A 27,425-nucleotide genomic window follows, 5' to 3' on the forward strand; every position below is an offset into this window, starting at 1 on the left:
AGAGTTGTCCCACTACATGGGGTACAAGAGTCCAGTGCAAGAGAACCTAGAGGAGAACTCGGAAAAGCAGGGCCACTCTCCCTTTCCCTCAACTGTTTGACAAAGGACAATAGGAGGAACACATACTATTAAGGATGCACTAAAGAAGGTACCATAAATATATGAAGTATTTTTAAATATCAAAATACTTCATAAGTACAACTAACATACCTAACTCACATTAAGTGCACAATAAATTTAAATATAATAAAGAACTTTGATTTAATCAAAGTGAATTTAAAATTGTCAGGTTATCTTTTTGCCTGGTGCATTAAAGCACCATTAGTTGATGCTTTTAAGTAAAAGAATTTTTAATTCTGAGCTAAATCATTAAGGAATACAAGAACCACATCCCTTCAAAAACTGAGACTTCCCTGATGTGAGTGGTTAGGACTCCGAGCTTCCACTACAAAGGTCACAAGTTCAATACCTGGTTTGGGAACTAAGATCACACATGCTGCACAGCGCAGTCAGAAAAAAGTATATCCATGTATAAATTGTAGTTGGTCCTCCCTTTTACTGAGTTCCTTCATATCAGAAGATCCAACTGCCTGCAGCACTATTAAAAAAAATTCAGGCATAAGTGGACCCACAATTCAAATCCATGTAGTTCAATGGTATTTGAAAGAATCATAGCTTTCATTAGTATACGTATGTTGACATTACAGGAAAGTCCTGATTATACATTTTGTATGTCCTCATCTCCAAATATGTACTTAACATAACCAATTAACCTTCCTCCACTGACATCACAAATAAGTACAAAGAAAAATTTTAGAACGGTAAATCTTTTGGGAAAGTACGTGGTGATAACATAAGCTTTACCCATCTATTGATAGTTGAAAGATCTAACCCCTGATCCACTATATCTGAATGATTTAATGCCTGAAAAGAGCTTTAAACTCATTACAGAAGTTATATTTTTAAGTTACATTATTTAAGAAATAGATACCAAATTGCACACATACATACTGAAAAGAGAGAATATATTATTTCTGATTCAAATAGACCCTATTAGTTTAAAAGCAGTCAAATAATCTAATTGATAACTGTGGTACTACTTTTTTTTTTTTAAAGGTACTCAGTAAGATTTAAACATTCCATATTTGTTTACCCATTGGTCTCCAGGAAAAGAACAGAGGCTGAAAAGACTGTAACTTCCAGTTTTTTCTAATTTCAATTTCTGAATTTGTAAAACAAGCATATTATATACTTTAAAACATGACAACACAAAGGACTTCCCTAGAAATCCAGTGGCTAGAACTCCATACTGCCAATGCAGGGGGCACAGGTTTGATCCCTGATCAGGGAACTAAGATCCTACAGGCCTCAGTGTGGCCCAAAGATTAAAAAATAAATAAATAAAATAAATGAAAATTTACAAATAAAACAGGACACCACTGCTGCTGAACTTAGGCCTGTAACCAAAACTGGTTAAGTTCAAATCCTTGCTTTAATGAATACTACTACCTGGGTTATCTGCTTATGCCTGTTTTCCTCCTCTACGAATCAGGAATAAAAACAGTAAGTTTTTATAAAGATGAAACTATTTAATATGTTAAAAATTAGTCTGGACGTGTGTTGAATTATAGAATGTAAATGATAGGTACACAGAGGTTCAATATACTATTCTCCCTCATAAAGTTGATAGTTGCTATATAACTTTTTAAAAAAAACTTATGTTGGCATACAATACAGGCTCAATACATGCTATTTTTATGACCCTGCAGGCCATTTGCCAAGATTTCCTTAAAGGAAATAATACATGAAAGCACCGGGGACCTGCCTAAAGTGGTATTTGCTTAATAGAAGTTGCCATCCTCACATCATCCTTCACAATCAGTACTCAGTTTGTGTTAATCGTCTATTATTTTTTGACCCATTTGAGACTTAATATTTAAGCTTAAGCGACCATACCCATGACTCATCTTTATCAGAAATCTGCAAGTTAACTATAGGTGGGCTCCAGAGATAAGATGTGTCCAGAACAGTAACTTCACTGATATTTTGTAACTCATTTCAACTGACGGAAAATGACTCGTTATGTTTATCTTACTGTCTAGCACATTACAAGGCTACTTTAAAACCGACAAATTGCAAGCATTAAACGATAACTCTCAGGTAACACGTCAGGAACAACTCAAGTGAACACTAAGCATCACAAAAGATTTGGGGCTAAGAGTAACCAGAGCAGGGAACTAGGTGATAAACTAAGACAAGAGGAGGAGGGGGCCTCACGCCTTTCCTAAGCAAACACGTCATAGACATCCACCAACTCATGAACCCTGACAGTCAAAATTTGTGTTTTACATCACACACTCAGAGCTAAATCCGTCTTTTTACTTTCCCAACCCCTTCAATCAATTCTCCATTGAAAAGGAAGAGCAAGTGTTAAAAGATGGTTGCAGAACAGGCGTCAAGCGAAACGACTTCAATTCCCACCCTGGAACTCTAGAGGGCGCCAGCAATATGCCCTCCTTTCTCCACCCCTCCTCCCGGGTAACGTGAGCAGCTGCAGGAGCCCGTCGTCTGGTTGCTGAGGTTGGTATTGCAGCAGGAGCGCTGTCTGCAGCGGTGCAAACAGCAGCGCCCACTCCCAGCTGCCTCACCAGCCATTATCCAGGCTGCGCCCCGGGGGCAGTGCCACCCAGGGGGAAGCTCCTCCCCCTCAAAACAACGGGGACGCACCGGTCCCCAGGCCGAGGCCCTACATTCACCTGCCAACGTCCTCTAAGAGCATCAAATTAGGGGCAAAAGACTCACAATCGGGGTGTTGTCCTCCTCACGCTCAGCCTGAGGTGCACCAGGTAGGGATGAATTCGACTTCTGGTCCTGGGATAAGAGGAAAAATGAAAAATGGATCAACAACTAACCAGGAGGGAGAACCAAGCCTTTTCCACCAGAAGGAGGCAGAAAACGGAATAAGAGGTCAAGGAGGTTCGGACCTTCGATTATTGCTCCCCACCCCGGCACCAACAATCCCCTCCAACGTAAAGTAGAGCAAAACGGCATAAAATTTTTATTTGGGACCAAAACCCACGTGAAAAGCAAACCCTAGAGGGAGGAGGCAGAGGGCAGCAGGCCTGCTCCGGGAGGGGGAGGGGGAAGGGAAGGGCGAGCGCAGCCTCGACGCCAGCGGAGACTCCGATCCCCCGGGTCGGCCCGCCCAGCGCCATCCCCGCCGCGCCCGCACCCACGCCGGACTGGGGGGCGGCCCGCGTCGCCGCGGGGCGGAAACCCCCCGCGTGTGCCCCCGGCTCTTACCCAAGGCCCGAGACTTGCCCCCCCGCAGTCGGCGACCGGCAGCGCTGCCTCCCCGTCCGCCATTAGAGACCCAGCCAAACAATACGTGCGGAGCCGAGCCGCGCGCGCGCCGGGGCCGGGGCAGCAGAGGAGGGGACCGGCGCGGGGGGCCCGCGCCCTCGCCCCCAAACTCTGGGACCTCGCGTCGTCGCCGGGAGGGCGCTAACGCGATCTCGAGCCCCCACGGAGGCGCCCCTCCCCCACCTACCCCACCCCCACACCGCGCGACCCCCACAGCCGGCCCCCGCCCCGGGCGACCCCCGCCGCTGTCGGCCGCCTCACTCAGCCCTCGCGGCCGCGCCCGCACTCCCGCAGCCCGCGGGCCGCCCGCCAACGCGCCTGGGACATCAGCGGAGCCGCCGGCAGCCGGAGGCCCCGAAGCGGCAGCGGCGACGGCGGCCGCGCCGCGGGGCGCTCGTCCCGGGTCGGTGGGAGGCTTCGGAGGCCGCCCTCACCCATCTCCGCCTCCAGGCGCCTCCGCCTCCGCCTCCGGAGGCTGCGCCGCTCCCGGCCACCCCCACTGTCGGCGGCCCTGGGCTGGAGACGGCGGGGACAAGCCTCACCCGGTTCTGGCTGCGGCTCCGCGGAACGAACCTCCCCGCCCCCGGCCCACCCCTCTTCGGCAACACGCGCAACTCCGCTCGGTCCAGTCCCGGCTTTAGCGCTGGTGAGTAGGCGGAGGCGGCGGCCGCGGCGGCGCGGCCCGACCCGGCAGGCCCCGCCCCCTGCGCACTCATTGGCGGCCGGGGAGGGCGGGCTGAGCGCCTCGGGCACGCCCATTGGCTGCGTCCGCCTTCCTTCAGGACCCCCCCTTGAGGGGGTGGTCCGATGCCCTGTCCGTCAGCCGCAGGCCACACCCCCGCGCCTCCATTCCACCCCCCCTTCCCCGCCCCCACCGTGGCCCGGCCCGTCAGGGTCGGGCCGCCGACTACCGTTCCCGCAGCACCGGCCGCGGCTCAGCCCTTGGGGCTGGGCACTGTCGGGCCCCGGCGGCCCGAAGACCTGAGCCGGGCCACCTGCCCTCGCAACGGCTGCGAGTGCCGCCGCCTCAGTTGCGCCGCGGCCTCGATGTCCCCAAAGCCCTCCCTGTCCAGTGTCTGGGAGCCCCGTGAGGGCTGGGCGGGCAGGGGCTTCGGCGAAGGGGGCGGGAGCAGGGGTCTGGAAGGCCGGCGGCGGCGCCCCGCGCGCTCCTAGGACTGGAGGCGCTTCCCCTCGCCTCAGCCCCGTGGGGAGGCGTCCCCAGCTCCCGTCATGGCTGAGGGAGGAGACGACGTCCTCCATCTTGTCGGGGCCGCGGGGGGAACTGATGGCAACCCCGACTGGTCCCAGGAAGCCGGGGCTGGGCCCCAAGGCGGGGACGGCGCCCGCTGCTGGCTGCGAACCTGGGCCCGGCCGACGCGACGGGGTCCGGCCCGGACGCCGCTCCCGCCTCCACCGGTCAAGATGGAGGCGACTGCGGGTCCCCGATCCCGGCGCCCGCCTGTCGGAAGGGCTGGGCTGGGCCCGCCGGGCCCTGGCCTCCGCGCTCGTCACTCTCGCGGCAAACAAGGCCGCGGGGCAGGAGGGTGGGCAGGTGCGAGGCCTGCCTGGCGGGGCCGGGCGAGCTCCTACCGAGGAGCCACCTGGGCCGCGGGGCTCGGCTTTTGTTCGCCGTCTACACCTACGTCCCGGGCGCGCGTCACGGGCTGTGCGGGTCCGGAGGTTCCACGTAGGAGGCAGGCGGGGAGGCCGCCCTGGCGGCCGTTGCTGGGACTGCAGCCGGCGCCTTTGGGGCGTAAATGGATGGATACAGTAGACCTAATTTCACACACCGCCTGCTAGTGTAAACAGACGCGTGATGTTCAACTTTAAAGTTCAACACGATGGTGGACAACATGAACTTTCTAATGAAATTATAATCATCCATGAAGGTCTCAGAAAAGACTGACCTTTAAGAGACGCTACTTACAGAGCACAGTCTAGTAGAAAGCGAGTCTCATTGTGTATAAATCAAGTAATAAATATACTGCTCTTTATTTAAATTGGAGGATATACAATATGCATTTCAACCCGCTTTTTCAAAATGGTACCATTTATTTATAAAGTTTTTCAGTTTTCAATAAAAACAAAATATCCTTGTAAGACTATGTGTATTACACAGTACCGTTTTACATTGACATTCTTGACGTCACCATCTCCATGACAGAAACGTCCTCTATTACAAAATGGGGGATAACATTGTAATCAGTCCATGAAAACTTACATCATCCCCTTTCTGTTACCACATACCACTGCAATAACTTCTCTTCATTGAGTTTATAGTGAGATGGCTTAAGTTGAGATACTTCCAAATAAGCTCTGTCACAGACTTTAGTGACAGATTGGATTGGTGCATGCCGTTCAATTTAAGAAAGCTCTGTATTGACACTAATTATCAACTGTATTGCTGTTTTATAATTAACAAGAGTAATAATTGCTTATTAGTATATATTAGTCACATTTTGTATTCATTCAAACGCATTTGTCCATGAAAATGTTCACTAGATTACCTACATGGTATCAAGGAGAATTTTAGTTGACTTGAAAACTGGGGGAAAAAAAAGTTTTGTGTTGTAATTTAAATAAAAGCTACATTTAATTTTATAGTAAAGCACTTATAAAAACAAATATTTGAATGTTCACAACGGAATTATTTGTAATTTCCAAAACGTAGAAACAACCGAAATGTCCATTAACTAATGAATGCATAAACAAACGTGGTAGATCCATACAATGGAATGTTATTCAGCAATAACAAGAAATGTAGCTCTGACACTGGCTACAATATGGATGAACTTTGAAGACACTATGCTAAGAAAAATAAGCCAGTCTATACATTGTATGATTCTATTTATGTGACTTGTCCAGGCGAGGCAATCTATAGAGAGAGAAAGTAGGTTAGTTCCCTAGGCCTGGGGAGGTAGGGAGTGATAGCTAAAGTGTAGGGAGCTTCTTTTCGGAGCAAACTGATTATAGTGATAATTGGACAACAGCTCTGAATATGCAAAAAAACATTGAATTGTTCATTTTAAATGGATGCATTGAAAAAAATGGATGAATTGTATGGTATGGAATTCTACAGTCCATGGGGTCGCAAAGAGTCGGAAATGACAAGCGACTTAGCGCGCATGCATGAAATTATAACTTGAGAAGGCTGTTACAAAAATGTGTGTGTGTAATTTGTATGGAAATATAAGAAACCTCGAATAGCCAAAGCAATCTTGAGGAAGAAGAATGGAACTGGAGGAATCAACCTGCCTGACTTCAGGCTCTACTACAAAGCCACAGTCATCAAGACAGTATGGTACTGGCACAAAGATAGAAATATAGATCAATGGAACAAAATAGAAAGCCCAGAGATAAACCCACGCACATATGGACACCTTATCTTCGACAAAGGAGGCAAGAATATACAATGGAGAAAAGACAATCTCTTTAACAAGTGGTGCTGGGAAAACTGGTCAACCACTTGTAAAAGAATGAAACTAGAACACTTCCTAACACCGTACACAAAAATAAACTCAAAATGGATTAAAGATCTAAACGTAAGACCAGAAACCATAAAACTCCTAGAGGAAAACATGCAAAACACTCTCCGACATAAATCACAGCAGGATCCTCCATGACCCACCTCCCAGAATATTGGAAATAAAAGCAAAAATAAACAAATGGGACCTAATTAAAATTAAAAGCTTTTGCACAACAAAGGAAACTATAAGCAAGGTGAAAAGACAGCCTTCAGAATGGGAGAAAATAATAGCAAACGAAGCAACAGACAAACAATTAATCTCAAAAATATACAAGCAACTTCTGCAGCTGAATTCCAGAAAAATAAACGACCCAATCAAAAAATGGGCCAAAGAACTAAACAGACATTTCTCCAAAGAAGACATACAGATGGCTAACAAACACATGAAAAGATGCTCAACATCACTCATTATTAGAGAAATGCAAATCAAAACCACAATGAGGTATCATTTCACACCAGTCAGAATGGCTGCTATCCAAAAGTCTACAAGCAATAAATGCTGGAGAGGGTGTGGAGAAAAGGGAACCCTCTTACACTGTTGGTGGGAATGCAAACTAGTACAGCCACTATGGAGAACAGTGTGGAGATTCCTTAAAAAACTGGGAATAGAACTGCCATATGACCCAGCAATCCCACTGCTGGGCATATACACCGAGGAAACCAGAATTGAAAGAGACGCGTGTACCCCAATGTTCATCGCAGCACTGTTTACAATAGCCAGGACATGGAAGCAACCTAGATGTCCATCAGCAGACGAATGGATAAGGAAGCTGTGGTACATATACACAATGGAATATTACTCAGCCATTAAAAAAATACATTTGAATCGGTTCTACTGAGATGGATGAAACTGGAGCCCATTATACAGAGTGAAGTAAGCCAGAAAGAAAAACACCAATACAGTATACTAATGCATATATATGGAATTTGAAAGATGGTAACGATAACCCTATATGCGAGACAGAATAAGAGACACAGATGCATGGAACAATTTTATGGACTCTGAGGGAGAAGGTGAGGGTGGGACGTTCTGGGAGAATAGCATTGAAACATGTATATTGTCATATGTGAGGCAGAACACCATTCCATGTTCGATGCATGAGACGGGGGCTCGGGGCTGGGGCAATGGGATGACCCGGAGGGATGGGATGGGGGGGAGGTGGATGGGGGGTCCAGGAGGGGGAACACATGTAGACCCATGGCTGATTCATGTCAATGTATGGCAAAAACTATTACAATATTGTAAAGTAATTAGCCCCCAACTAAAATAAATAAATTTATAAAAAAAAAATGTGTGTGTGTGGAGTTATTATGCATTAGTCACAAAAGCAGACTAAGTTGTGCAAGAAAGCAACATGAAGATTTGAGCAGAGGGCTTGTATTTTAAATACTTGTTTGGGGGACTTCCCTGGTGGTGCAGTGGATTAAGAGTCTGCCTGCCAATGCAGGGGACATGGGTTCGATCCCTGGTCCGGGAAGATCCCACATGCCTCAGGGCAGTTAAGCCCGTGAGCCACAGCTACTGAGCCTGAGTGCTGCAAATACTGAAGCCCACATGCCCGACAGCCTGTGCTCTGCAATAAGAGAAGCGTCTGCAATGAGAAGCCTGTCCACCACAGCAAAGAGTAGCTCCTGCTGGCAGCAATGAGAGAAAGCCCACAAGCAGCAACAAAGACCCAGCACAGTAAAAAAATAAAAATGAAATAAATAAATAAATAAATAAAAGCCATTACATGTTTAAAAAAAAAACTCAAAAAAAAAAAAAAAACAAACAAAAAAAAATAAATACTTGTTTGGCCACTCAAACCCTTGAGCAAGTTTCCTTCTCTTCTGATCTGGACGAGAATGCAGGACTGACATGGATGTGACTTCACCGTTCCTCAGCTCTGTGACCCTCGACCTTCCAGAGCCTGAGTTTCTCCATCAATAAAATGAAGGAATTGTACATAATGTGCCCTTGAAAAAAATTCCACTAGTCTCTTCAGTCTTTTCATCCCTCGGGATTCCAATGTCTCTTCCATCTCTTCTCACTTTCCCAACTTATTATGAAAGTTGCTTTCCTCTTAGTTCCTGTGGCTTTTTAAAAATTGTTAAATAACCCAATATATTTACTACAGATACATATGTATATATATAAATTTTCCCCCATGCTGGAATGCAAGGACCCACCATGTTTCTCATTTTACTTCCCAGGCAGCATTGCCCCCCCAACTGCCTTCTAAACTTTAGAGGTCCTGACTACAAAATAGAAGCAAATTTTTAAAAAGAAAAATGTGTTCTGATTATGGAGGTCCTTTCCAGTAATCAAATTCTATGATTTTCATAAAATCATTAGCTGGAAATAATGATTTAAAGCTTAATTTTTGCCCATTTAAGAGTTCCTTATATTATCAACTATCGTTTTTTGAGTTTCTGTACTAGGTTACAATTCTCTAAGAGACTGAGACCTAAAATTAAGCAAATTCAACAGCTTTGAATTTAGCACACTTTTAAAAAAAATATTTTTCATACTTCCATAGGTAACAAACACACAGTGACAAAAACAAAAAGCAAACAATAATAACAACAAAAATTGGAAAACCAATGCAAAAAGAGCAAAAGAAAAAAATTACCTGTAATTCTTCACCCAAGGTTGGCTCTTGGTAACAGGTCATATTCTTTTCCCCAGCAGTTTTAGGTTCACAGCAAAACTGAGCAGTAAATACACAGTTGCCATGGACCCACTGCCCTACACATGAACAGCCCACTCCACTATCAACCTCTCTAAAGTGGTGCATTTGCTACAGGGAATGAATCTGCATTGACTCAATATTCTCACCTCAAGCCCACAGGTTACACTAGGGTTCACTTCTGTTCCACAGGTTACACTAGTATATACATTCTAGGGGTTTTAACAAATGCGTGTTGGCATAGTTTCACTCCCCTAAAAATCCTCTGTGTTCCACCTATTTAACTCTCCATCTCTATAACTCGTGCCAATCACTGACCTTTACACTGTCCATAGTCTTATATTTCCCAGGATGTCATATATTTGGAATCATACAGTAAATAGCCCTTTTAGACTGACTTCTTCTATTAAGCTGTAAGCATTTCACATTCCTCCATGTCTTTTTGTGTATTCATAGCTCATTTCTTCTCAGTGCTGAGTAATATTCCATTGTCTGGACATACCACATTTATTTATTCATTCACCCACAGAAAGAAGCCTTGGTTGCTTCCAAATTTTGGGCAATTATGCATAAAACTCCTATAAATATCCATGTTCAGAGTCTTTTATAAATGTTTGCAACTCATTTGGATAAATACCACAGAGCACGACAGTTGTACCTTATGTTAAGAGTATGTGTAGTTTTGTAAGAAACTGTCTTCACAGTGAACTTCTGCATCTTCTCTGGTAATGAGGAGAGTTCCTGACATCCATGTCTTCATAAGCATTTGGTGCCTTCAGTGTTCTGGTTTCTCACCATTTAATAGGTGTGTAACAGCAAGGTGGTTTCTGCTTGCTGTTAACATTTTTATGTATCAGTATTTTTCCACAGAATGTTTTCAAAAATTTATATCATCCTTAAGAAGTATATCTTGCTAATTTTTTATTATGTGATATAGAAGTGAAAAAGACATTCAGTAAAAAAATCTGGTGATACCTAGAAGAATAAAATTGTCCTTGAGAATAGAGTCATCATCTTTGTTTTATTGTTGTCAGGTAAGTAAAAAGATTTTAAGATGAGATGCATATAGTGGAGACAAATATGTAGCTACGGAAGACTTCACTTTGACTTCCTTCTGCCTCTAAGACAGAAATCAAGTCCAAGAACCCACCTACGGAAAAGCAGGACCCAGAATGGCTGCATACTCATGACAGGTAGGGAAATTAAAAAAATAATGCTTATTTTTTATGTGATGTGACATAAAACAATTAGTGGGAAATGCATTTGAGACACCATAGCTGTGCTGATAAGAAACTGATTTTGAATTCAGTCATCATTTTTTAAGTGTAATAAAGAAATAAGAAATGTAACCAGTGTTAGAGTCATCAAGCTTGATAAGACAGAAAAGTTTTATCAACTAATGCTTAGTGATACTATAGAGCACAGGAGCTGTATTCAATATCCTGTGAGAAACCATACTGGAAAAGAAGAGGAAAAAGAATATATATATATATATAACTGAGTTACTTTGCTGCACAGCAGAAATGAACACAAAATTGTAGGTCAACTCTACTTCAATAAAATAAAAAAAGAAAAACCTAATGCTTAGTGGTAGTAACAAAAATTAGTCATTGTTGTTAGCATAGTGTGGAATTTTTAAGACCTGGATATTCATCCATTCCACAGCTTTTAACTGAGTGTCCAAGTTATGCCAGATACTGTAAGTGTGAGGGCTAGAATGCAGAATAAGATGGATACAATCCTTGGCCTCATGGAGCATATAGTCTACCCTTGATTAGATAGACACAACAAACAAAGAATCTATGAAATGAATAAAGTAATTACAGTGGAGAGCTAGGAAGGGAACAGAGCTGGTTAATAGGGAGTACCATTGGAGACCTGTCGAGGTCTGTACTAATGACCTCCATTAGTACAGGACCTGTACTAATGACCATGGTACACCTTTCTGAGCAAGTGATCTTTCCATTGAGATCTGCCCTGAAAGTGAAGTGAAAGTCACTCAGTTGTATCCAACTCTTTGCAACCCATGGACCATATAGTCCATTCTCCAGGCCAGAATACTGGAGTGGGTAGCCTTTCCCTTCTCCAGGGGATCTTCCCAACCCAGGAATCAAGCCCAGGTCACCCACATTGCAGGCAGATTGTTTACCACCTGACCCACCAGGGAAGCCCAAAGAGATTTTCCCTAGGGGCAGCCATTAGAATAACAAGAGGGAGTCAGACAGAGAAGGAGAAATATCATAGGACATTTCTTATGTTGTTCACTAAGTCGTAACCAACTCTTTGCAACCCCATGGGCTGCAGCACACCAGCCCTCCCTGTCCCTCACTATCTCCCAGGGTTTGCCCAAGTTCATGTCCATTGAATCAGTGATGCTATCCAAGCATCTCATTCTCTGCCACTTTCTTCTCCTTTTGCCTTAAATCTTACCCAGCATCAGGGTCTTTTCCAATGAGTCAGCTCTTCGAGTTAAGTGGCCAAAGTATTTGAGCTTCAACTTCAGTCCTTCCAATGAGTATTCAGGGTTGATTTCCCTTAGTATTGACTGGTTTGATCTCCTTGCTGTCTGAGGGACTCTCGAGAATCTTTTCCAGCATCACAATTATATGTGGACTCTAAAAAGAAATTGTACAAATGAACTTACTTACAAAACAGAAAGAGACTCACAGACTTAGAGGATGAACTTATAGTTGTGGAGCAGGGGCAGGGGGATGAGGGGAAGAGATAGGGAGTTTGGGATGGACATGTACACACTGCTATATTTAAAATGGATAACCAACAAGGACCTACTGTATAGCACATGGAACTCTACTCAATGTTATGTGGCAGCCTGGATGAAAGGGAGTTTGGGAGAGAATGGATACATGGATATGTGTGGTTGAGTCCCCTTGCTGCCCACCTGAAACTACCACAGTTAATCAGCTTACCCCAATACAAAATAAAAAGCTTAAAGTTTGCAAGGTGGAAAAAAAAGAATAACAAGGGGAATATTATTCTAGACAACAGGAAAAATAAGAATTAAACCCATCCTCCTAAGATCTGGAGATGACTAGGGTAGACAGTAGAGGATCAAGTGAAGGGGTGACACCACAGGTGCCAGGAGAGCCGGCAAGAGTATAGTTCATGGAGGGCTTAGTAGGCCTGCTGAGGAGTCTGGATTTTATTTTAGTGCATGAAAGTGAAAATGAAGTCGCTCAGTCGTGTCCGACTCTTTGCGACCCCATGGACTGTAACCTACTAGGCTCCTCCGTCCATGGGATTTTCCGGGCAAGAGTATTGGAGTGGGTGGCCATTTCCTTCTCCAGAGGATCTTTCTGACCCAGGGATCGAACCCAGGTCTCCTGCATTGTAGGCAGACGCTTTACCGTCTGAGCCACCAGGGAAGTCATGGAGAAGCCATAAAGAGGGTTTTTAAGTGAAAAGGTAATAAGAAACTGATGTTGTACATGTTAAGCAGATAACCCTGAGCACTTTGGGAGGCTAGCTCAAGGGTGGCCAGAGGGGTCTGGGCCAGACCAGCCTCTGCTGTGAGGTCAGTAGAGGGGAATGATGGTGTGAGGTGCCAAGACTTGGAAGGGACTGTCCTGTGATCTAGTGGTTAGGACTCCGTGCTATCACCAATGACAGTGTGGATTCAATCCCTGGTGGGGGAAGTAAGATCCCTAACTTCAGGGGGCAGGGGAGACAAAAATCTTTGACTAAGAAACTAGTTTGAAATTTATATGCAAAGACTTTCTGATATCAAAGTGTTAGCAAATCTGATCAATTTTGTTCAAGAACAGATGAGAAGATTCACAAAAAAATAGAAGCTAGGGACTTCCCTGGAGGTCCTGTGGCTAAAACTTCTTGCTCCCAGTGCAGGGGACCCAGGTTCAATCCCTGGTCAGGAAACTAGATTCCACATGCCACAACTGAAGATCCTGCATGCTGCAACTAAGACCTGGTAAAGGCAAATAAGTACATTTTTTAAAAAAAAATAGAAGCTCTCTATCAACATGGACAGCTGATTGGAGGCATCCTAAATAGAACAAGAAATTAATCCTAATTTGAATTGACTGGATTTTTGAGAGAGTCCAAAATTTGTAAGTAAAATGTTATTGAGCATTTTACTTACAAATGCTTTTTACTTTCTTTTTTCACAAACTTGGAAAAACAGCAGTTAGGTGGAAAAACAGCAGTTAGGCATACATAAATGCTTCTGAATAAAAATAAATGACTTATTTATAACTAATTCCAAAGCTGTCCAAATTCTGTTTTTCTAATTTAATTATTTTCATATAACACCACAATAGTTCTTTTTAATATTAGAAATAACCCAGTATGAAAAAAAAGTGAAGTGGATTTTCTTTCCTTCTGTTCTTGTTTCCCCTGTTTTCCAGTTAACCAAGCTGCCCCAGAGTCTATATGTAACGGCCCAGCCGCCCAGGAGCATAGACTATCACCCAGTTGCCCAGGTGTCTATAGATAATCGTCCAGCTGCCCAGGGTCGGGAAGATCCCCTGGAGAAGGACGTGGCCACCCACTGCAGTGTTCTTGCCTGGAGAATCCCATGTACAGAGGAGCCTGGCGGGTACAGTCCGTGGGGTCGCCAAGAATCGGACAGGAATGAGCGACAGAGCACAGCACAGGCTGCCCAGGTGTCTATCGATAACTGTCCAGTTGCCAGGGTGTCCCAGATATAAGACCTGGGGGGAGGTACCTGGCCGCGTGGACAACGGCGCAGGGCTCCAGGTATCCTCCCAGGACAAGGCGCAGCCCCCACTGCAGGACCCTCAGCGGAGGCGGGTGGAGGGAGACAGGAAACTGGAAGAGGGAGGGAGGCTCCCAGGCCAAGCTGGAAGCCCTGACGAGGCGGCCGAGGGCGTGGGGGCGGTGGAGTGTGGTCTCCCGGTGTCTCCTGGACGTCCCCGCGGAGGCTGAGGCCGCGCTAGAGGGGGCTCCGGGGGGGTGGTGACAGCTGGGGTGGCTAGCGACGGGGGGGTGGGACAGCTTGGGGGGCGAGAGGGGGACAGCTGGGGGGCCGAGCGGAGGGGGAGACAGCCGGGCGGGGAGCTGGCGGGGGTGGTGGTGGGGCGGGGTACAGCTGAGGGGGAGCGGACCAGGAGGACAGCTGTGGGGGCGAGAGGGGGGAAAGCTGGGGGAGAAAACTGGTGGTAGCGACGGGGGGCGGAGAGCCGAGGGGGTCAACGGGGGGGCAGCCCGGGGGTGTGCGGAGGGGTCACAGCTGGGGGGACGAGGGGGGATAGCGGGGGGGGGGACGAGCGGGGGGAAGGGGAAAGCCGGGCGAGGGGCGAGCAGGGGTGTTAAACTGGGGAGCCGAGGAGGGAACACCTGGGGAGGTCCGACCATGGGGCGGTGGCGGCGGAGCCTCGTGTGTTCCGGGCGGGGGTGGCCTCGCGGTCTCGGGGGTTGAACCGCGTCTGGACGCGTGGTGAGCGGCTGGATCCAAGGTGAGGGGTGGCAGCTCCGCTCCCAAACCTCCGGCTTCAGGTTGCGCCCTGGATCTGTCCTGTACGCCTTCTCCCCGGGGCTAGGTCACGGACCCCCAGTCCTGCCCGGGAGCTGCACCCCATAGACGGCTTCCTCCGGGTCCGCCCTCCCCAGCGGGAGGGTGGACAGCAGAGGGCCTTTCTGCTCCCTCCACGACGGTCCTTCCTGGTAGTCGGGGCTCGGCCCTCCTGGGGGGTGGGGGGTGGGGGGTGTGTGTGAGAGAGTCTGCTGGAGACCAGCTCCAGGATGGGAAGGTACCAACTGGTGGACCGAACCATCTATCACCACCCTTTTCACCGGAATCCTGCGAGGACTGGGCCCTCCTGGTTCTTCGCAGACCTCCCCGACCATCCATCGTGGACCAGAGGGCCCTCTGTCCTCTCCTGAGATGCTGACCCTTCCCGGCTTGCTTGTGGGGGGGTGGGGGTGGGGGTGGGGCACACTGGCTCCCCTCTGCCCTGTGCTCTGCTCAGGGTGCTGTGAGTTGAATGCTGCCTGGGATGAGTGGACGTGAGGGGCAGAAGCAGGCTCCTGGGTCAGCTTTCTCCTCTGCATCACCCTGATTTTAGGGGCCAGAACAGCACCCCACCTGTGAGAGCTGGGGCCCTCACACGCTAGCTGTGGAGTCCTGCCCTGCATGGTCTTCGGAGCCATCTTCCCTGAAGCCAAGCATCTTCTCTCACCATAACAGCATGATACTATTACCAGAAATCAACCACAGAAAAAGAATCAAGAAAAAAAGTTTACATGGAAATTAAACAACTTGCTGCTAAAAAAACAATGGGTCAAGGAAGAAATCAAAACAGGAATTTAAAAATTAACCTTAAGTAAGTGTTAATATAAAATTCTACTTTTTATAAATTTTGTAAATTATTTCTTGGTGTGCTGGGTCTTGGTAGCTGCGTGGGCTTTTTTCTCTGCTTACAGTGCAGGGGCTTCTCATGGCTATGCCTTTTCTTGTTGCAGAGCACAGGTTCTATGGCTCCTAGGCTCAGCAGTTGCAGCTCCCGGGCTCTCGAGCACAGGCTCAAAGGTTGTGGCACATGGGCTTAGTTGCTGCGAGGCATGTTAGGGAGCAAACTCGTGTCTCCTACATTGACAGGCAGATTCTTTACCACTTAGCCACCAAGGAAGTCCTACTTTCTATAAATTATTAATTGAAGTGTGTAATACATTGTGTTGGTTTAGTCAAAGAGTTAAAAATTTAATCCATATTTCATTCATTAAAAATGTTTAACACTTAGTTTTATGGGCCTAGAAATTTTTCAGTTGAAACTTGTTTACATATTTCTGTTGCAGAGCAATATCATAGGATGATTGCCGGAATAAAACTTTTAAGAATAAATATGCCAGAAGATGTGGTACATGTATCTGTTGTTTTTCAGTTGCTCAGACGTGCCTGACTATTTTGCAACCCCATGGACTGCAGCATGCCAGTCTTCCCTGTCCTTCACCATCTCCTGGAGCTTGCTCAAACTCATATCCATTGAGTCAGTGATGCCATCCAACCATCTCATTATCTGTTGTCCCCTTCTCTTCCTGCCTTCAATCTTTGCTAGCATCAGGGTCTTTTCCAATGAATCAGTTCTTTGCATCAGGTGGCCAAAGTATTGGTACTTCAGCTTCAGCATCAGTCCTTCCAATGAATATTCAGGACTGATTGGATGCAGTCTCAAAAACGACAGAATGATCTCTGTTTGTTTCCAAGGCAAACTATTCAATATCACAGTAATCCAAGTGTATGCCCTGACCGGTAATGCTGAAGAAGCTGAAGTTGAATGATTCTATGAAGACCTACAAGACCTTCTAGAACTAACACCCAAAAAAGATGTCCTTTTTGTTATAGGGGACTGGCATGCAAAAGTAGGAAGTCAAGAAACACCTGGAGTAACAGGAAAATTTGGCCTTAGAGTACAGAATGAAGCAGGGCAAAGGCTAATAGAGTTTTGCCAAGAGAACACACTGGTCATAGCAAACACCCTATTCCAACAATATAAGAGAAGACTCTACACATGGACATCACGAGATAGTCAATACCAAAATCAGATGGATGATATTCTTTGCAGCCAAAGATGGAGACGCTCTATACAGTCAGCAAAAACAAGACCAGGAGCAGACTGTGGCTCAGATCATGAACTCCTTATTGCCAAATTCAGACTTAAATTGAAGAAAGTAGGGAAAACCACTAGACCATTCAGGTATGACCTAAATCAAATCCTTTACAATTACACAGTGGAAGTGAGAAATAGATTCAAGGGATTAGCTCTGATAGAGTGCCTGATGAACCATGGACTGAGATTCATGACATTGTATAGGAGACAGGGATCAAGACAATCCCCAAGAAAAAGAAATGCAAAAAGGCAAAATGGTTGTCTGAGGAGGCCTTACAAATAGCTGTGAAAAGAAGCCAAAAGCAAAGGAGAAAAGGAAAGATATACCCATTTGAATGCAGAGTTCCAAAGAATAGCAAGGATAGATAGCAAGGATAGCAAGGAAGAAGCAAGCCTTCCTCAGTGATCAGTGCAAAGAAATAGAGGAAAACAATAGAATGGGAAAGACTAAAGATCTCTTCAAGAAAATGAGAGATACCAAAGGAACATTTCATGCAAAGATGGGCACAATAAAGGACAGAAATGGTATGGACCTAACAGAAGCAGAAGATATTAAGAAGAGATGGCAAGAATACACAGAAGAACTATACAGAAAAGATCTTCATGACCCAGTTAATCACGATGGTGTGATCACCAAACTAGAGCCAGACATCCTGGAATACGAAGTCAAGTGGGCCTTAGGAAGCATCACTATGAACAAAGTTAGTGGAGGTGATGGAATTCCAGGTGGGCTATTTCAAATCCTAAAAGATGATGCTGTGAAAGTGTTGCACTCAATATGCCAGCAAATTTGAAAAACTCAGCAGTGGCCACAGGACTGGAAAAGGTCAGTTTTCACTCTGATCCCAAAGAAAGGCAATGCCAAAGAATGTTCAAACTATCACACAATTGCATTCATCTCACATGCTAGTAAAGTAATGCTCAAAATTCTCCAAGCCAGGCTTCAACAATACGTGAACCGTGAACTTCCAGATGTCCAAGCTGGTTTTAGAAAAGGCAGAGGAACCAGAGATCAAATTGCCAACATCTATTGGATTATCAAAAAAGCAAGAGAGTTCCAGAAAAACATCTATTTCTGCTTTATTGGTTATGCCAAAGCCTTTGACTATGTGGATCACAACAAACTGTGGAAAATTCTGAAAAAGATGGGAATACCAGACCACCTGATCTGCCTCTTGAGAAACCTGTATGCAGGTCAGGAAGCAACAGTTAGAACTGGACATGGAACAACAGACTGGTTCCAAATAGGGAAAGGAGTACATCAAGGCTGTATATTGTCACCCTACTTATTTAACTTATATGCAGAGCACATCATGAGAAACGCTGGGCTGGAAGAAGCACAAGCTGGAATCAAGATTGCCAAGAGAAATAGCAATAATCTCAGATATGAAGATGACACCACCCTTATGGCAGAAAGTGAAGAACTAAAGAGACTCTTGATGAAAGTGAAAGAGGAGAGTGAAAATGTTGGCTTAAAACTCAACATTCAGAAAACTAAGATCATCACATCTGGTCCCATCACTTCATGGCAAATAGATGGGGAAACAATGGAAACAGTGACATACTTTATTTTTTGGGGCTCCAAAATCACTGCAGATGGTGACTGCAGCCATGAAATTAAAAGATGCTTGCTCCTTGGAAGAAAAGTTATGACCAACCTAGACTTCATATTAAAAAGCAGAGACATTACTTTACCAACAAAGATCTGTGTAGTCAAAGCTACGGTTTTTCCAGTAGTCATGTATGGATGTGAGAGTTGGACTATAAAGAAAGCTGAGTGCCAAAGAATTGGTGCTTTTGAACTGTGGTGTTGGAGACGACTCTTGAGAGTCCCTTGGACTGCAAGGAGATCAAACCAGTCAATCTTAAAGGAAATCAGTTCTGTCGCTCAGTCATGTCCAACTCTTTGCAACCCCATGGACCGCAGCATGCCAGGCTTCCCTGTCTATCACCAACTCCCAGAGCTTGCTCAAAACATGTCCATCAAGTCGGTGATGGAGTCGGTGATGCCATCCAACCATATCATCCTCTGTCATCCCCATCTCCTCCTGCCTTCAATCTTTTCTTTCCTAGCATAAGTGTCTTTTCTAATGAGTCAGCTCTTCATATCAGGAGGCCAAAGTATTGGAGTTTCAGTTTCAACATCAGTCCTTCCAATGAATGTTCAGGACTGATTTCTTTAGGATGGACTATTTGGATCTCCTTGCAGTCCAAGGGACTCTCAAGAGTCTTCTCCAACACCACAATTCAAAAGCATCAATTCTTCGGTGCTCAGCTTTCTTTATACTCCAACTCTCACATCCATACATGACTACTCATAAAACCATAGCCTTGACTAGATGGACCTTTGTTGGCAAAGTAATGTCTCTGCTTTTTAATATGAAGTCTAGGTTGGTCATAGCTTTTCTTCCAAGGAGTAAGCGTCTTTTAACTTCATGGCTGAAGTCACCATCTGCAGTGATTTTGGAGCCCAGGAAAATAAAATCTGTCTCTGTTTCCATTGTTTCCCCATCTATTTGCTATGAAGTGATGGGACCAGATGTCATAATCTTAGTTTTCTGAATGTTGAGTTTTAAGCCAGCTTTTTCACTCTCTTCTTTCACCTTCATGAAGAGGCTCTTTAGTTCCTCTTCACTTTCTTCTATAAGGGTGGTGTCATCTGCATATCTGAGGTTATTGATATTTCTCCCAGTGATCTTGATTCCAGCTTGTGCTTCATCCATCCTGGCATTTTGCATGATGTACACTGCATAGAAGTTAAATCTTCTTTGTGACAATAGAAGGGTGACAACATACAACCTTGACGTACTTGTTTCCCAATTTGAAACCAGCTGTTGTTCCATGTCCAGTTCTAATTGTTGATTCTTGACCTGCATACTGGTTTCTTAGGAGGCAGGTGAGGTGGTCTGGTATTCCCATCTGTGGAATATTACTCACTCATAAAGAAGAATGAAATCGACTCAGCTGAAGTGATATGGATGAACTTAGAGCCTGTCATACAGAGTGGAGTAAGTCAGAATGAGAAAAACAAATATCATATATTAATGCATACATATGACATCTAGAAAAATGGTACTGATGAACCTATTTGCAGGGCAGGAATAGAGGTGTAGACTTAGAGAACAGACTTATGGACACAGTGGAGGAAGGAGGGTGTATGTATTCAGAGAGTAATATTGACATATATACACTGCTGTTGCTGCTGCTTGGTTGCTCAGTTGTTTCTGACTCTTTGCGACCCCATGGACTGTTGCTCGCCAGGCTTCTCTGTCCATGAGATTTCCCAGGCCATAATACTGGAGTGGGTTGCTATTTCCTTCTCCAAAGGATCTTCTGATTCCAGGCTCAAACCTGTGTCTCCTGCATTGTCAGGTGGATTCTTTACCACTGAACCACCAGGGACTTCCTAATTTATTTCTATTATATAGTTTATAAAATTTTTCTTAATATAGATCATGCCCTACAGTTTACAGTGGGAGTAGGTTATAGGATCCCTCTGGGAAAATATGCATTTTAATCCCCAAATGCACTGAAAAAATGTCTGTTTCTACCTGGAGAAATTTAATTGGAACTTAGTAAATGGCCCCAAGCCATTTGCAGTATAGTCTAGTGGGCTTCTCTTACAGAAACATTGGGAAAGCTAAAGGAAGTTGTTATAGAGAAACTAATGGGCTTAAGAAACAAAATCATTTGTTGTTTTCAGAAAAAAATCTGGAGACCAGTTAGTACAGCAAGTAAAGAATGGATAGGAAGCTGGTGTCGTGGTGACCAGTGTGTAATGTAGCATGACTGGAGAAAAATTAATGACTTTATTTATATAAAGTAAGGGAAAGTGTTGGCTTTGAATTGCTTCCAAAATCTGAGTAGATTAATAATTTTCTTCTCTGCATCACTCTATGGAAGAAAACAACTGCTTAACACATGGCCTAACCCCCAGTTTTGGCTTACCATTAAGGATGAACTTAATTTTTTGGCGTTGCAGCCTGTGGGATCTTAGTTCCCCAACCAATTCATGCCAATTCATGCCTCGTGCATTGGAAGCATGGAGTCTTAACCACTGTGCCACCACTGTTCCCAAGGGTGAACTCTATTTCATATATTTATTTTACTTCTTTTCCTTCCTCCTCTTTTCTTTCCTTTCTTCCCTTTAAAATTAGGTAAATTAGATACTTGAAGAGGAAAATAAAAGCCTACCCCCGTATTCTTGCCTGGAAAATCCCATGGATGGAGGTGCCTGGTGGGCTACAGTCCATAGGGTTGCACAGAGTCGGACACAACTGAGAGACTAACACACACACACACACAAATTAGATACTAAGACATCAGTTGGAACTTCTTCACAAATCTTTCATGTCCATATTATTAATTAAATAATATTCTGTATTTGATTCTGTGTTTACACAGGTATGTTTACATAAACATTCATATTCTTAAAATATCAAATGGAATCCTATCATTTCTCACTCTCAGATTGGCTTTTTCAGCTAGCCATATAGTACAGACATGTTCCAGATCAATACAAATATTAATAGGTCCACCTAATCCTTTTTAATTGCTGCTTTGTAGTCCACACTACTGCTATGCCATACTGCCTTGCTTCCCTCGTTTGTAGTTGTCAAAGGGAAAAATTACAAGCCCAAAATGGCATCACTTGTGCTAAAGCCAAAGGTACAAACCTAGATTAAACACCTAATCTAATTTCAGTTTCAACCTTCCCCAGAAATGTAATCTTAATCAATCAGTTTGAAGTTTTCTGATTGGCACCAATGAAATAACTTTCATGTGGGTCCTCTCTAATCCTCACACTCTCCCCACCCCCACCCAGAGGAAGGAGAGGCAGTCTACAGGATAAAAACCAGTCCTTTTATCCAAAATTGATGTCCTGGCCCCAAATAACCCTTTCTTTCCTTTTGCTATGACTTCCTTGCCCCACCCTACAGCTTATAAAAAGCTTCCATTCTGTACAGCTCCCTCAGCGGGCTCTGCTGTCTACTAAAATGGATGCTACCCAGTTCATGAGTCACTGAAAAAACCAATTAGCTCTCCAAATTTACAGAGCTAAATTTTGTTCTTAACACAAGTTAGGTATGATGATAGTCCATTTTTATCACATGGGGTTGTAATAAGAATTGAAAGCCTTGATGTACTATTATTATACTATCCTGGCACAAGGGCCTATGCACTACTAGAGGTTGGGGGAGAAAAACCTGTAGTTCCACCTCTTTCTTTTTCATGGCTAGTAGGAGGTATTCCATAATAAATGGGCTTCCATGGTGGTTCAGATGGTAAAGCATCTGCCTACAATGCAAGAGACCCAGGTTCCATCTCTGGGTCAGGCTACCCATTCCAGTATTCTTGCCTAGAGAATCCCATGGACAGAGGAGCCTGGTGGGCTACAGTCCATGGGGTCACACTGAGTTGGACACAACTGAGCCACTAACACTTTCACCTTCATAATAAGTATATTCCCTAATTAGCAATTACTCATATAATGGTTACTGTTTAGGGTATTTTCAATTTTTTACTGTCACAGATTTAGCTTCAGTAAGCATCCTGAAACAAAAATCACACAATTTTTAACTTCTTAACAATTTTTTGCTTCTTCAGTTCAGTTCAGTCACTCAGTCATGTCCAACTCTTTGCAACCCCATGGACTGCAGCACGCCAGGCTTCCCTGTCCATCACCAACTCCTGGAGCTTACTCAAACTCATGTCCATTGAGTCGGTGATGCCATCCAACCATCTCTCCTCTGTCATCCCTTTTTCCTCCCACCTTCAATCTTTCCCAGCATCAGGGTCTTTTCAGATGAGTCAGTTCTTTGCATCATGTGGACAAAGTATTGGAGTTTCAGCTTCAACATCAGTCCTTCCAATGAATATTCAAGACTGATTTCCTTTAGGATCGACTGGTTGGATCTCCTTGCAGTCCAAGGGACTCTCAAGAGTCTTCTCTAACACCACAGTTCAAAATCATCAATTCTTTGGCGCTCAGCTTTCTTTACAGTCCAACCCTCACATCCATACATGACTACTGGAAAAACCATATCTTTGACGAGACAGACCTTTGCTGGCAAAGTAATGTCTCTGCTTTTTAATATGCTGTCTAGGTTGGTTATAACTTTTTTTCCAAGGAGCGCCTTTTAATTTCATGGCTGCAGTCACCCTCTGCAGTTATTTTGGAGCTCCCAAAAATAAAGTCTGTCACTGTTTCCATTGTTTCCCCATCTATTTGCCATGAAGTGTTGAGGCCAGATGTCATAATCTTAGTTTTCTGAATGTTGAGTCTTCAGCCAACTTTTCACTCTCCTCTTTGATTTTCATCAAGATGCTCTTTAGTTCTTCTTAGCTTTAGCAAAAACTGTTAACAACCAGTGCTTGTGAAGTATGAGAAAAGAGTTACTCTCATATAGGAATAGTTGGAATACAATCTGGTAGATGAATGCAAGTAAAATTTACATATACTGCGATCTCATCCTTTTCTTTTAATTTTTTTGAAATTAATTGAAATTTTTGAATTAATTTAAATTTTTTGACATTAATTTGAAGAAAAAAAGAAAAGAATGAGATCATAGTATATGTAAATTTTACTTGCATTCATCTACCAGTTTGTATTCCTACTAAGGGCTTCCTGGGTGGCTCAGAGGGTAAAGCATCTGCCTATAACGTGAGAGACCTGGGTTTGATCCCCGGGTTGGGAAGATCCCCTGGAGAAACAAATGGCAACCCACTCAAGGATTCTTGCCTGGAGAATTCCATGGACAGAGTCAGTCTGGCAGGCTAATGGGACCACAAAATGTTTTACACCACTGAGTAACTTCAGTTTATCTACTAAATTAAATACTTATGAGAAGATGCTTTAAAGGTAATCCAGATACATTTTTTCTTTTCTCAAAGTGTCAAAGTGGAAGGTTAACTTGGGTCATGTGGACAAAAAATGTCATATCAGTAAACAAAGGATGTGATAAAGTCCTCAGGGACTGCAGCCCCACCCCCACCCTAAGGTGCTGCGCCCTGAGGGATTCAGGATGGAGAAAACAGGATAAGGTTCATAACAAAAGAATGATTTCAGGGAATTCCCTGGCTGTCCAGTGGTCAGGACTCAGAGCATGGGGGACACAGATTCCATCCCTGGTCAGGAAACTAAGATCCCGCTTGCGGTGTGGCCAAAAAAAAAAGATCTAGTAAATATATGAATCAGAGAAGGCAATGGCACCCCACTCCAGTACTCTTGCCTGGAAAATCCCATGGATGGAGGAGCCTGGTAGGCTACAGTCCATGGGGTCGCTAAGAGTCGGACACGACTGAGCGACTTCACTTTCACTTTTCCCTTTCATGCACTGGAGAAGGAAATGGCAACCCACTCCAATATTCTTGCCTGAAGAATCCCAGGGACAGCGGAGCCTGGTGGGCTGCCGTCTATGGGGTCGCACAGAGTTGGACACGACTGAAGCGACTTAGCAGCAGTAGCAGCAAATATATGAATTATAGCAATTACTAGATACTAGGAAAGAAACTAAGAACCTTTTTTACTTGGCAGACTACTCATCAATACTTTTCAAGTTCTTTCTTTTCTTTTGAAAAAAAATTATATGACTTCTCCTGACTTAGAAAATCCCTCATCTGCAAAAATAAGCTTTTAATAGTACAATCCATGATTAAATGAGCAGACAAGAATAAAATATTTTGTGTACCAAAACCACTAAATGGTCTTTCTAAGATCAATGTGATGAGGTTATTTTATGGGAAAAATTGCATAGGACACAATCCTTTAATTCTGGAATAGCCTGAAGCAAACCGTCTTCATGATAAAGCTTTTGGAAAAGTATTTGGAAAATAATATTACAAAGACATTCTTCTGTGTTATACTTGTACATGTTGGACTTTGAGAATTAATTAAAAAGCATAGAAGAGACTAAGATTTTCAAATACCTTATTGTTGCTCACTGGAGAGGCCCTCATTCCATCTACCAAACACAAATCATGCTTAAAATTTTAAAGACTCTCTTGAAACCCTCCTGGTGTTTTTTGATTACTGACATAGAAGCTGAAAAAAGGATTATAGTGAGGTGAACACCCTTGCCATTCACATAGCTAATGAGTGTTTGCTAATAGTCATTTTTTACTTCACTGAAAAGTAGCTCTAGAACAGATGTCTAGACTTGGACATTATCTGATAGTCTTTCCTAGGACATTCCTCCGTATCCCACAGCAGAGAATTCCATGGACAGAGTCAGCCTGGCAGGCTAATGGGATCACAAAATGTTTTACACCACTGAGTAACTTCAGTTTATCTACTAAATTAAATACTTATCAGAAAATGTATTACTGAGCAGCGACTCTGGCCCAGAGAATTGGTGGGGAAAATATCAGTATAGCAGCCATCCTTCGTAGCTGGGCTGGATGCAAAGTGATGCGCAGCTAGGGGGTAAGAGACTTGCTGTAGAAGGGTTTTCAGTGGACAGTTGGGCTGTTGTCCCTGCTTCTCTGAGCACCCTGGAGGTGCTGCAATGCCGGACGCAGTGAGATAAGCCAGTGTCTACCAAGCAGGAGTGTCTCCAAATGGACAATAATTTGTGTTGCAATGTCAGCCTTTAGGGGATCAGGAATTGTTGGCAGTTGAACTTGCAGCTTTCTTGAAAAGGACTTAGAAAAAGATGATGGATTGCATTTCTGTTAAGATGGAGCCTAGCTCAGGAGGCTGGCTTCCCTCACTACTGAAGTCAATTTTGGGAGACTTTTGTCTATAAAAAGGCTGTTACAATATTACTGAGGTGGTCTTGGCCCCCTTGCAAGTCACTTGACAGCATTGGTGAGGGTTTATACTGGGCTCTTTATTTCTTTCACTTGTTTATAGGTCTATTCTTACGCCACTACAAAACTCCTGGGGCCTTATGAGGCTCCCAGGCATGGAGGCCTTTCAGTCTCCCATTTCTTGTAGGCAAAACTCCAGCCTCCATGACCTACTTTGAGTTCCAAAGGGTGGATTTGAACAGTTGCTAACCAAGGGAGGAGCAGCAAAAAAACCACCTTAGATAAGACAAAAGGAACCAGAGAAGCTCCTCATTAGGAGACTGATCACTTGAGATGAGACTCCCAGGTAGTGCTAGTGATAAAGAATCTGCTGCCAATGCAGGAGACACAAGAGACTCAAGTTCAATCCCTGGGCCGGGACGATCCCCTGGAAATGATAACCCACTCCAGCATTCTTGCCTGGAAAATTCCATGGACAAGAGGAGACTGTACAGCTACAGTCTATGGGGTTGCAAAGAGTTGGACATGACTGAGCATACACATACATAGTCTTGTCACACCCTAGTCTTGTCAGAGACTCCACCTTTGATCCACTGTTATAAAAACCTTCATCAGGTTCTCTGGGGTGGAGACACATAGTTTTCCAGGCAGAAGCCAAGAGTGTCTCCCTTCATCTCTCTTCACCTGGCAAAGCAATAAAGCTGTCCTTTTCTACTTCACCCAAAATTCTGGGTTTTGAAGAGGCATAGAAACCAAAGGTCAAATTTCCAACATTCTCATGGAGAAAGCAAAGGAATTCCAGAAAAACACCTGCTTCTGCTTCCCTGATAAAGCCTTTGACTGTGTGGATCAGAACAAAACTATGGATCACAACAAAACTATGGAAAATTCTTAAAGACATGGGAATACCAGACCACCTTACCTGTCTCCTGAGAAACCAGGTCAAGAAGCAACAGAACCGGACATGGGACAATGGACTGGTTCAAAATTGGGAAAAGAATATGCCAAAGCTGTATATTGTAACCCTGCTTATTTAACTTATACACAGAATACATCATGAGAAATGCCAGGCTGGATGAATCACAAGCTGGAATTAAGATTGCCAGGAGAAATATCAACAACCTCAGACATCCAGATGATACCACCCTTATGGCAGAAAGTGTAGAGGAACTAAAGAGCCTCTTGATGAGGGTGAAAGTGGAGAGTGAAAAAGATGGCTTAAAACACAACATTAAAAAACCTAAGATCTTGGCATCTTGTCCCATCACTTCATGGCAAAACAGAAGGGGAAAAAGTGGAAGCAGAGACAGATTTTATTTTCTTGGGCTCCAAAAGCACTGCAGATGGTGACTGCAGCCATGAAATTAAAAGACACTTGTTCCTTGGAAGGAAAACCATGACACACCTAGACAGTCTATTAAAAAGCAAAGACATCACTTTGCCAACAAAGGCCCATAATGTCAAGGCTATGGTTTTTCCACTAATCATGTAGGAATATGAGAGTTGAACCATAAA

The 27,425-nt window shown here is 44.4% G+C and overlaps 3 protein-coding genes and 1 long non-coding RNA gene across 55 annotated transcripts in view; 1 reads left to right on the forward strand and 3 right to left on the reverse strand.

Annotated features, from left to right (window-relative positions):
- The window catches only part of ZMYM2 (zinc finger MYM-type containing 2), a 63,249-nt gene extending 58,159 nt beyond the window's left edge, over window positions 1-5,090 (reverse strand). For 13 of the 50 annotated variants that reach the window (XR_014071023.1, XR_014071024.1, XR_014071034.1 and 10 more), the window contains exons 1-2: window positions 3,906-4,017; window positions 2,803-2,871 (exon numbers count right to left, since the gene is read on the reverse strand). The gene's annotated coding sequence lies outside the window, so the exon portion shown is untranslated. Of the gene's footprint in view, window positions 1-2,802; window positions 2,872-3,303; window positions 4,018-4,724 lie in introns of those variants that run through there. The other 37 variants (XR_014071025.1, XR_014071035.1, XR_014071033.1 and 34 more) reach the window with 12 other exon arrangements.
- On the forward strand, window positions 2,509-16,410 carry LOC145528642 (uncharacterized). Its single transcript, XM_081547295.1, has 6 exons — window positions 2,509-2,538; window positions 3,370-4,009; window positions 10,684-10,751; window positions 13,938-14,195; window positions 15,618-15,875; window positions 16,348-16,410. The coding sequence occupies exons 1-3, from the start codon at window positions 2,509-2,511 to the stop codon at window positions 10,746-10,748; spliced, it is 735 nt and encodes a 244-aa protein (XP_081403421.1). The 3' UTR covers window positions 10,749-10,751; window positions 13,938-14,195; window positions 15,618-15,875; window positions 16,348-16,410.
- On the reverse strand, window positions 5,328-15,438 carry LOC145529218 (uncharacterized). 3 transcript variants are annotated; one of them, XM_081549156.1, is made up of 4 exons: window positions 14,096-15,438; window positions 13,376-13,498; window positions 11,989-12,173; window positions 5,328-6,238 (listed from the first exon to the last, which is right to left on the reverse strand). In XM_081549156.1, exon 1 carries the CDS (start codon window positions 14,905-14,907, stop codon window positions 14,200-14,202), a length of 708 nt encoding a protein of 235 aa, XP_081405282.1. In that variant the 5' UTR covers window positions 14,908-15,438; the 3' UTR covers window positions 5,328-6,238; window positions 11,989-12,173; window positions 13,376-13,498; window positions 14,096-14,199. The 3 variants fall into 3 exon arrangements, with proteins under 3 accessions (XP_081405282.1, XP_081405284.1, XP_081405283.1); XM_081549158.1 differs by having other exon boundaries at window positions 14,258-15,275; XM_081549157.1 differs by lacking the exon at window positions 13,376-13,498 and having other exon boundaries at window positions 14,096-14,932.
- Window positions 16,411-22,901: 6,491 nt separating the features above from the next.
- On the reverse strand, window positions 22,902-24,863 carry LOC145529221 (uncharacterized). The gene is made up of 2 exons (XR_014071047.1): window positions 23,762-24,863; window positions 22,902-23,487 (listed from the first exon to the last, which is right to left on the reverse strand). It is a non-coding gene; the product is annotated as an uncharacterized LOC145529221 (long non-coding RNA).
- Window positions 24,864-27,425: the final 2,562 nt, after the last annotated feature.

Source organism: Giraffa tippelskirchi, chromosome 12 (assembly GCF_054371585.1).
Source record: "Giraffa tippelskirchi isolate mGirTip1 chromosome 12, T2T-mGirTip1v1.2.pri, whole genome shotgun sequence".
In the NCBI taxonomy this organism is placed as follows: Eukaryota; Metazoa; Chordata; class Mammalia; order Artiodactyla; family Giraffidae; genus Giraffa; species Giraffa tippelskirchi.

What these genes read in the sequence shown, in the direction of transcription:
- LOC145528642 (XM_081547295.1), top strand. Translation starts at nt 2,509, where the DNA reads ATGCCCTCCTTTCTCCACCCCTCCTCCCGG. An exon ending in TTCTCCACCCCTCCTCCCGG is followed by an intron (nt 2,539 to 3,369) that starts GTAACGTGAGCA and finishes GTCCGCCATTAG; the next exon opens with AGACCCAGCCAAACAATACG. An exon ending in CAGTCCCGGCTTTAGCGCTG is followed by an intron (nt 4,010 to 10,683) that starts GTGAGTAGGCGG and finishes TCTGCCTCTAAG; the next exon opens with ACAGAAATCAAGTCCAAGAA.
- LOC145529218 (XM_081549156.1), bottom strand. Translation starts at nt 14,907, where the DNA reads ATGGTCGGACCTCCCCAGGTGTTCCCTCCTCGGCTCCCCAGTTTAACA.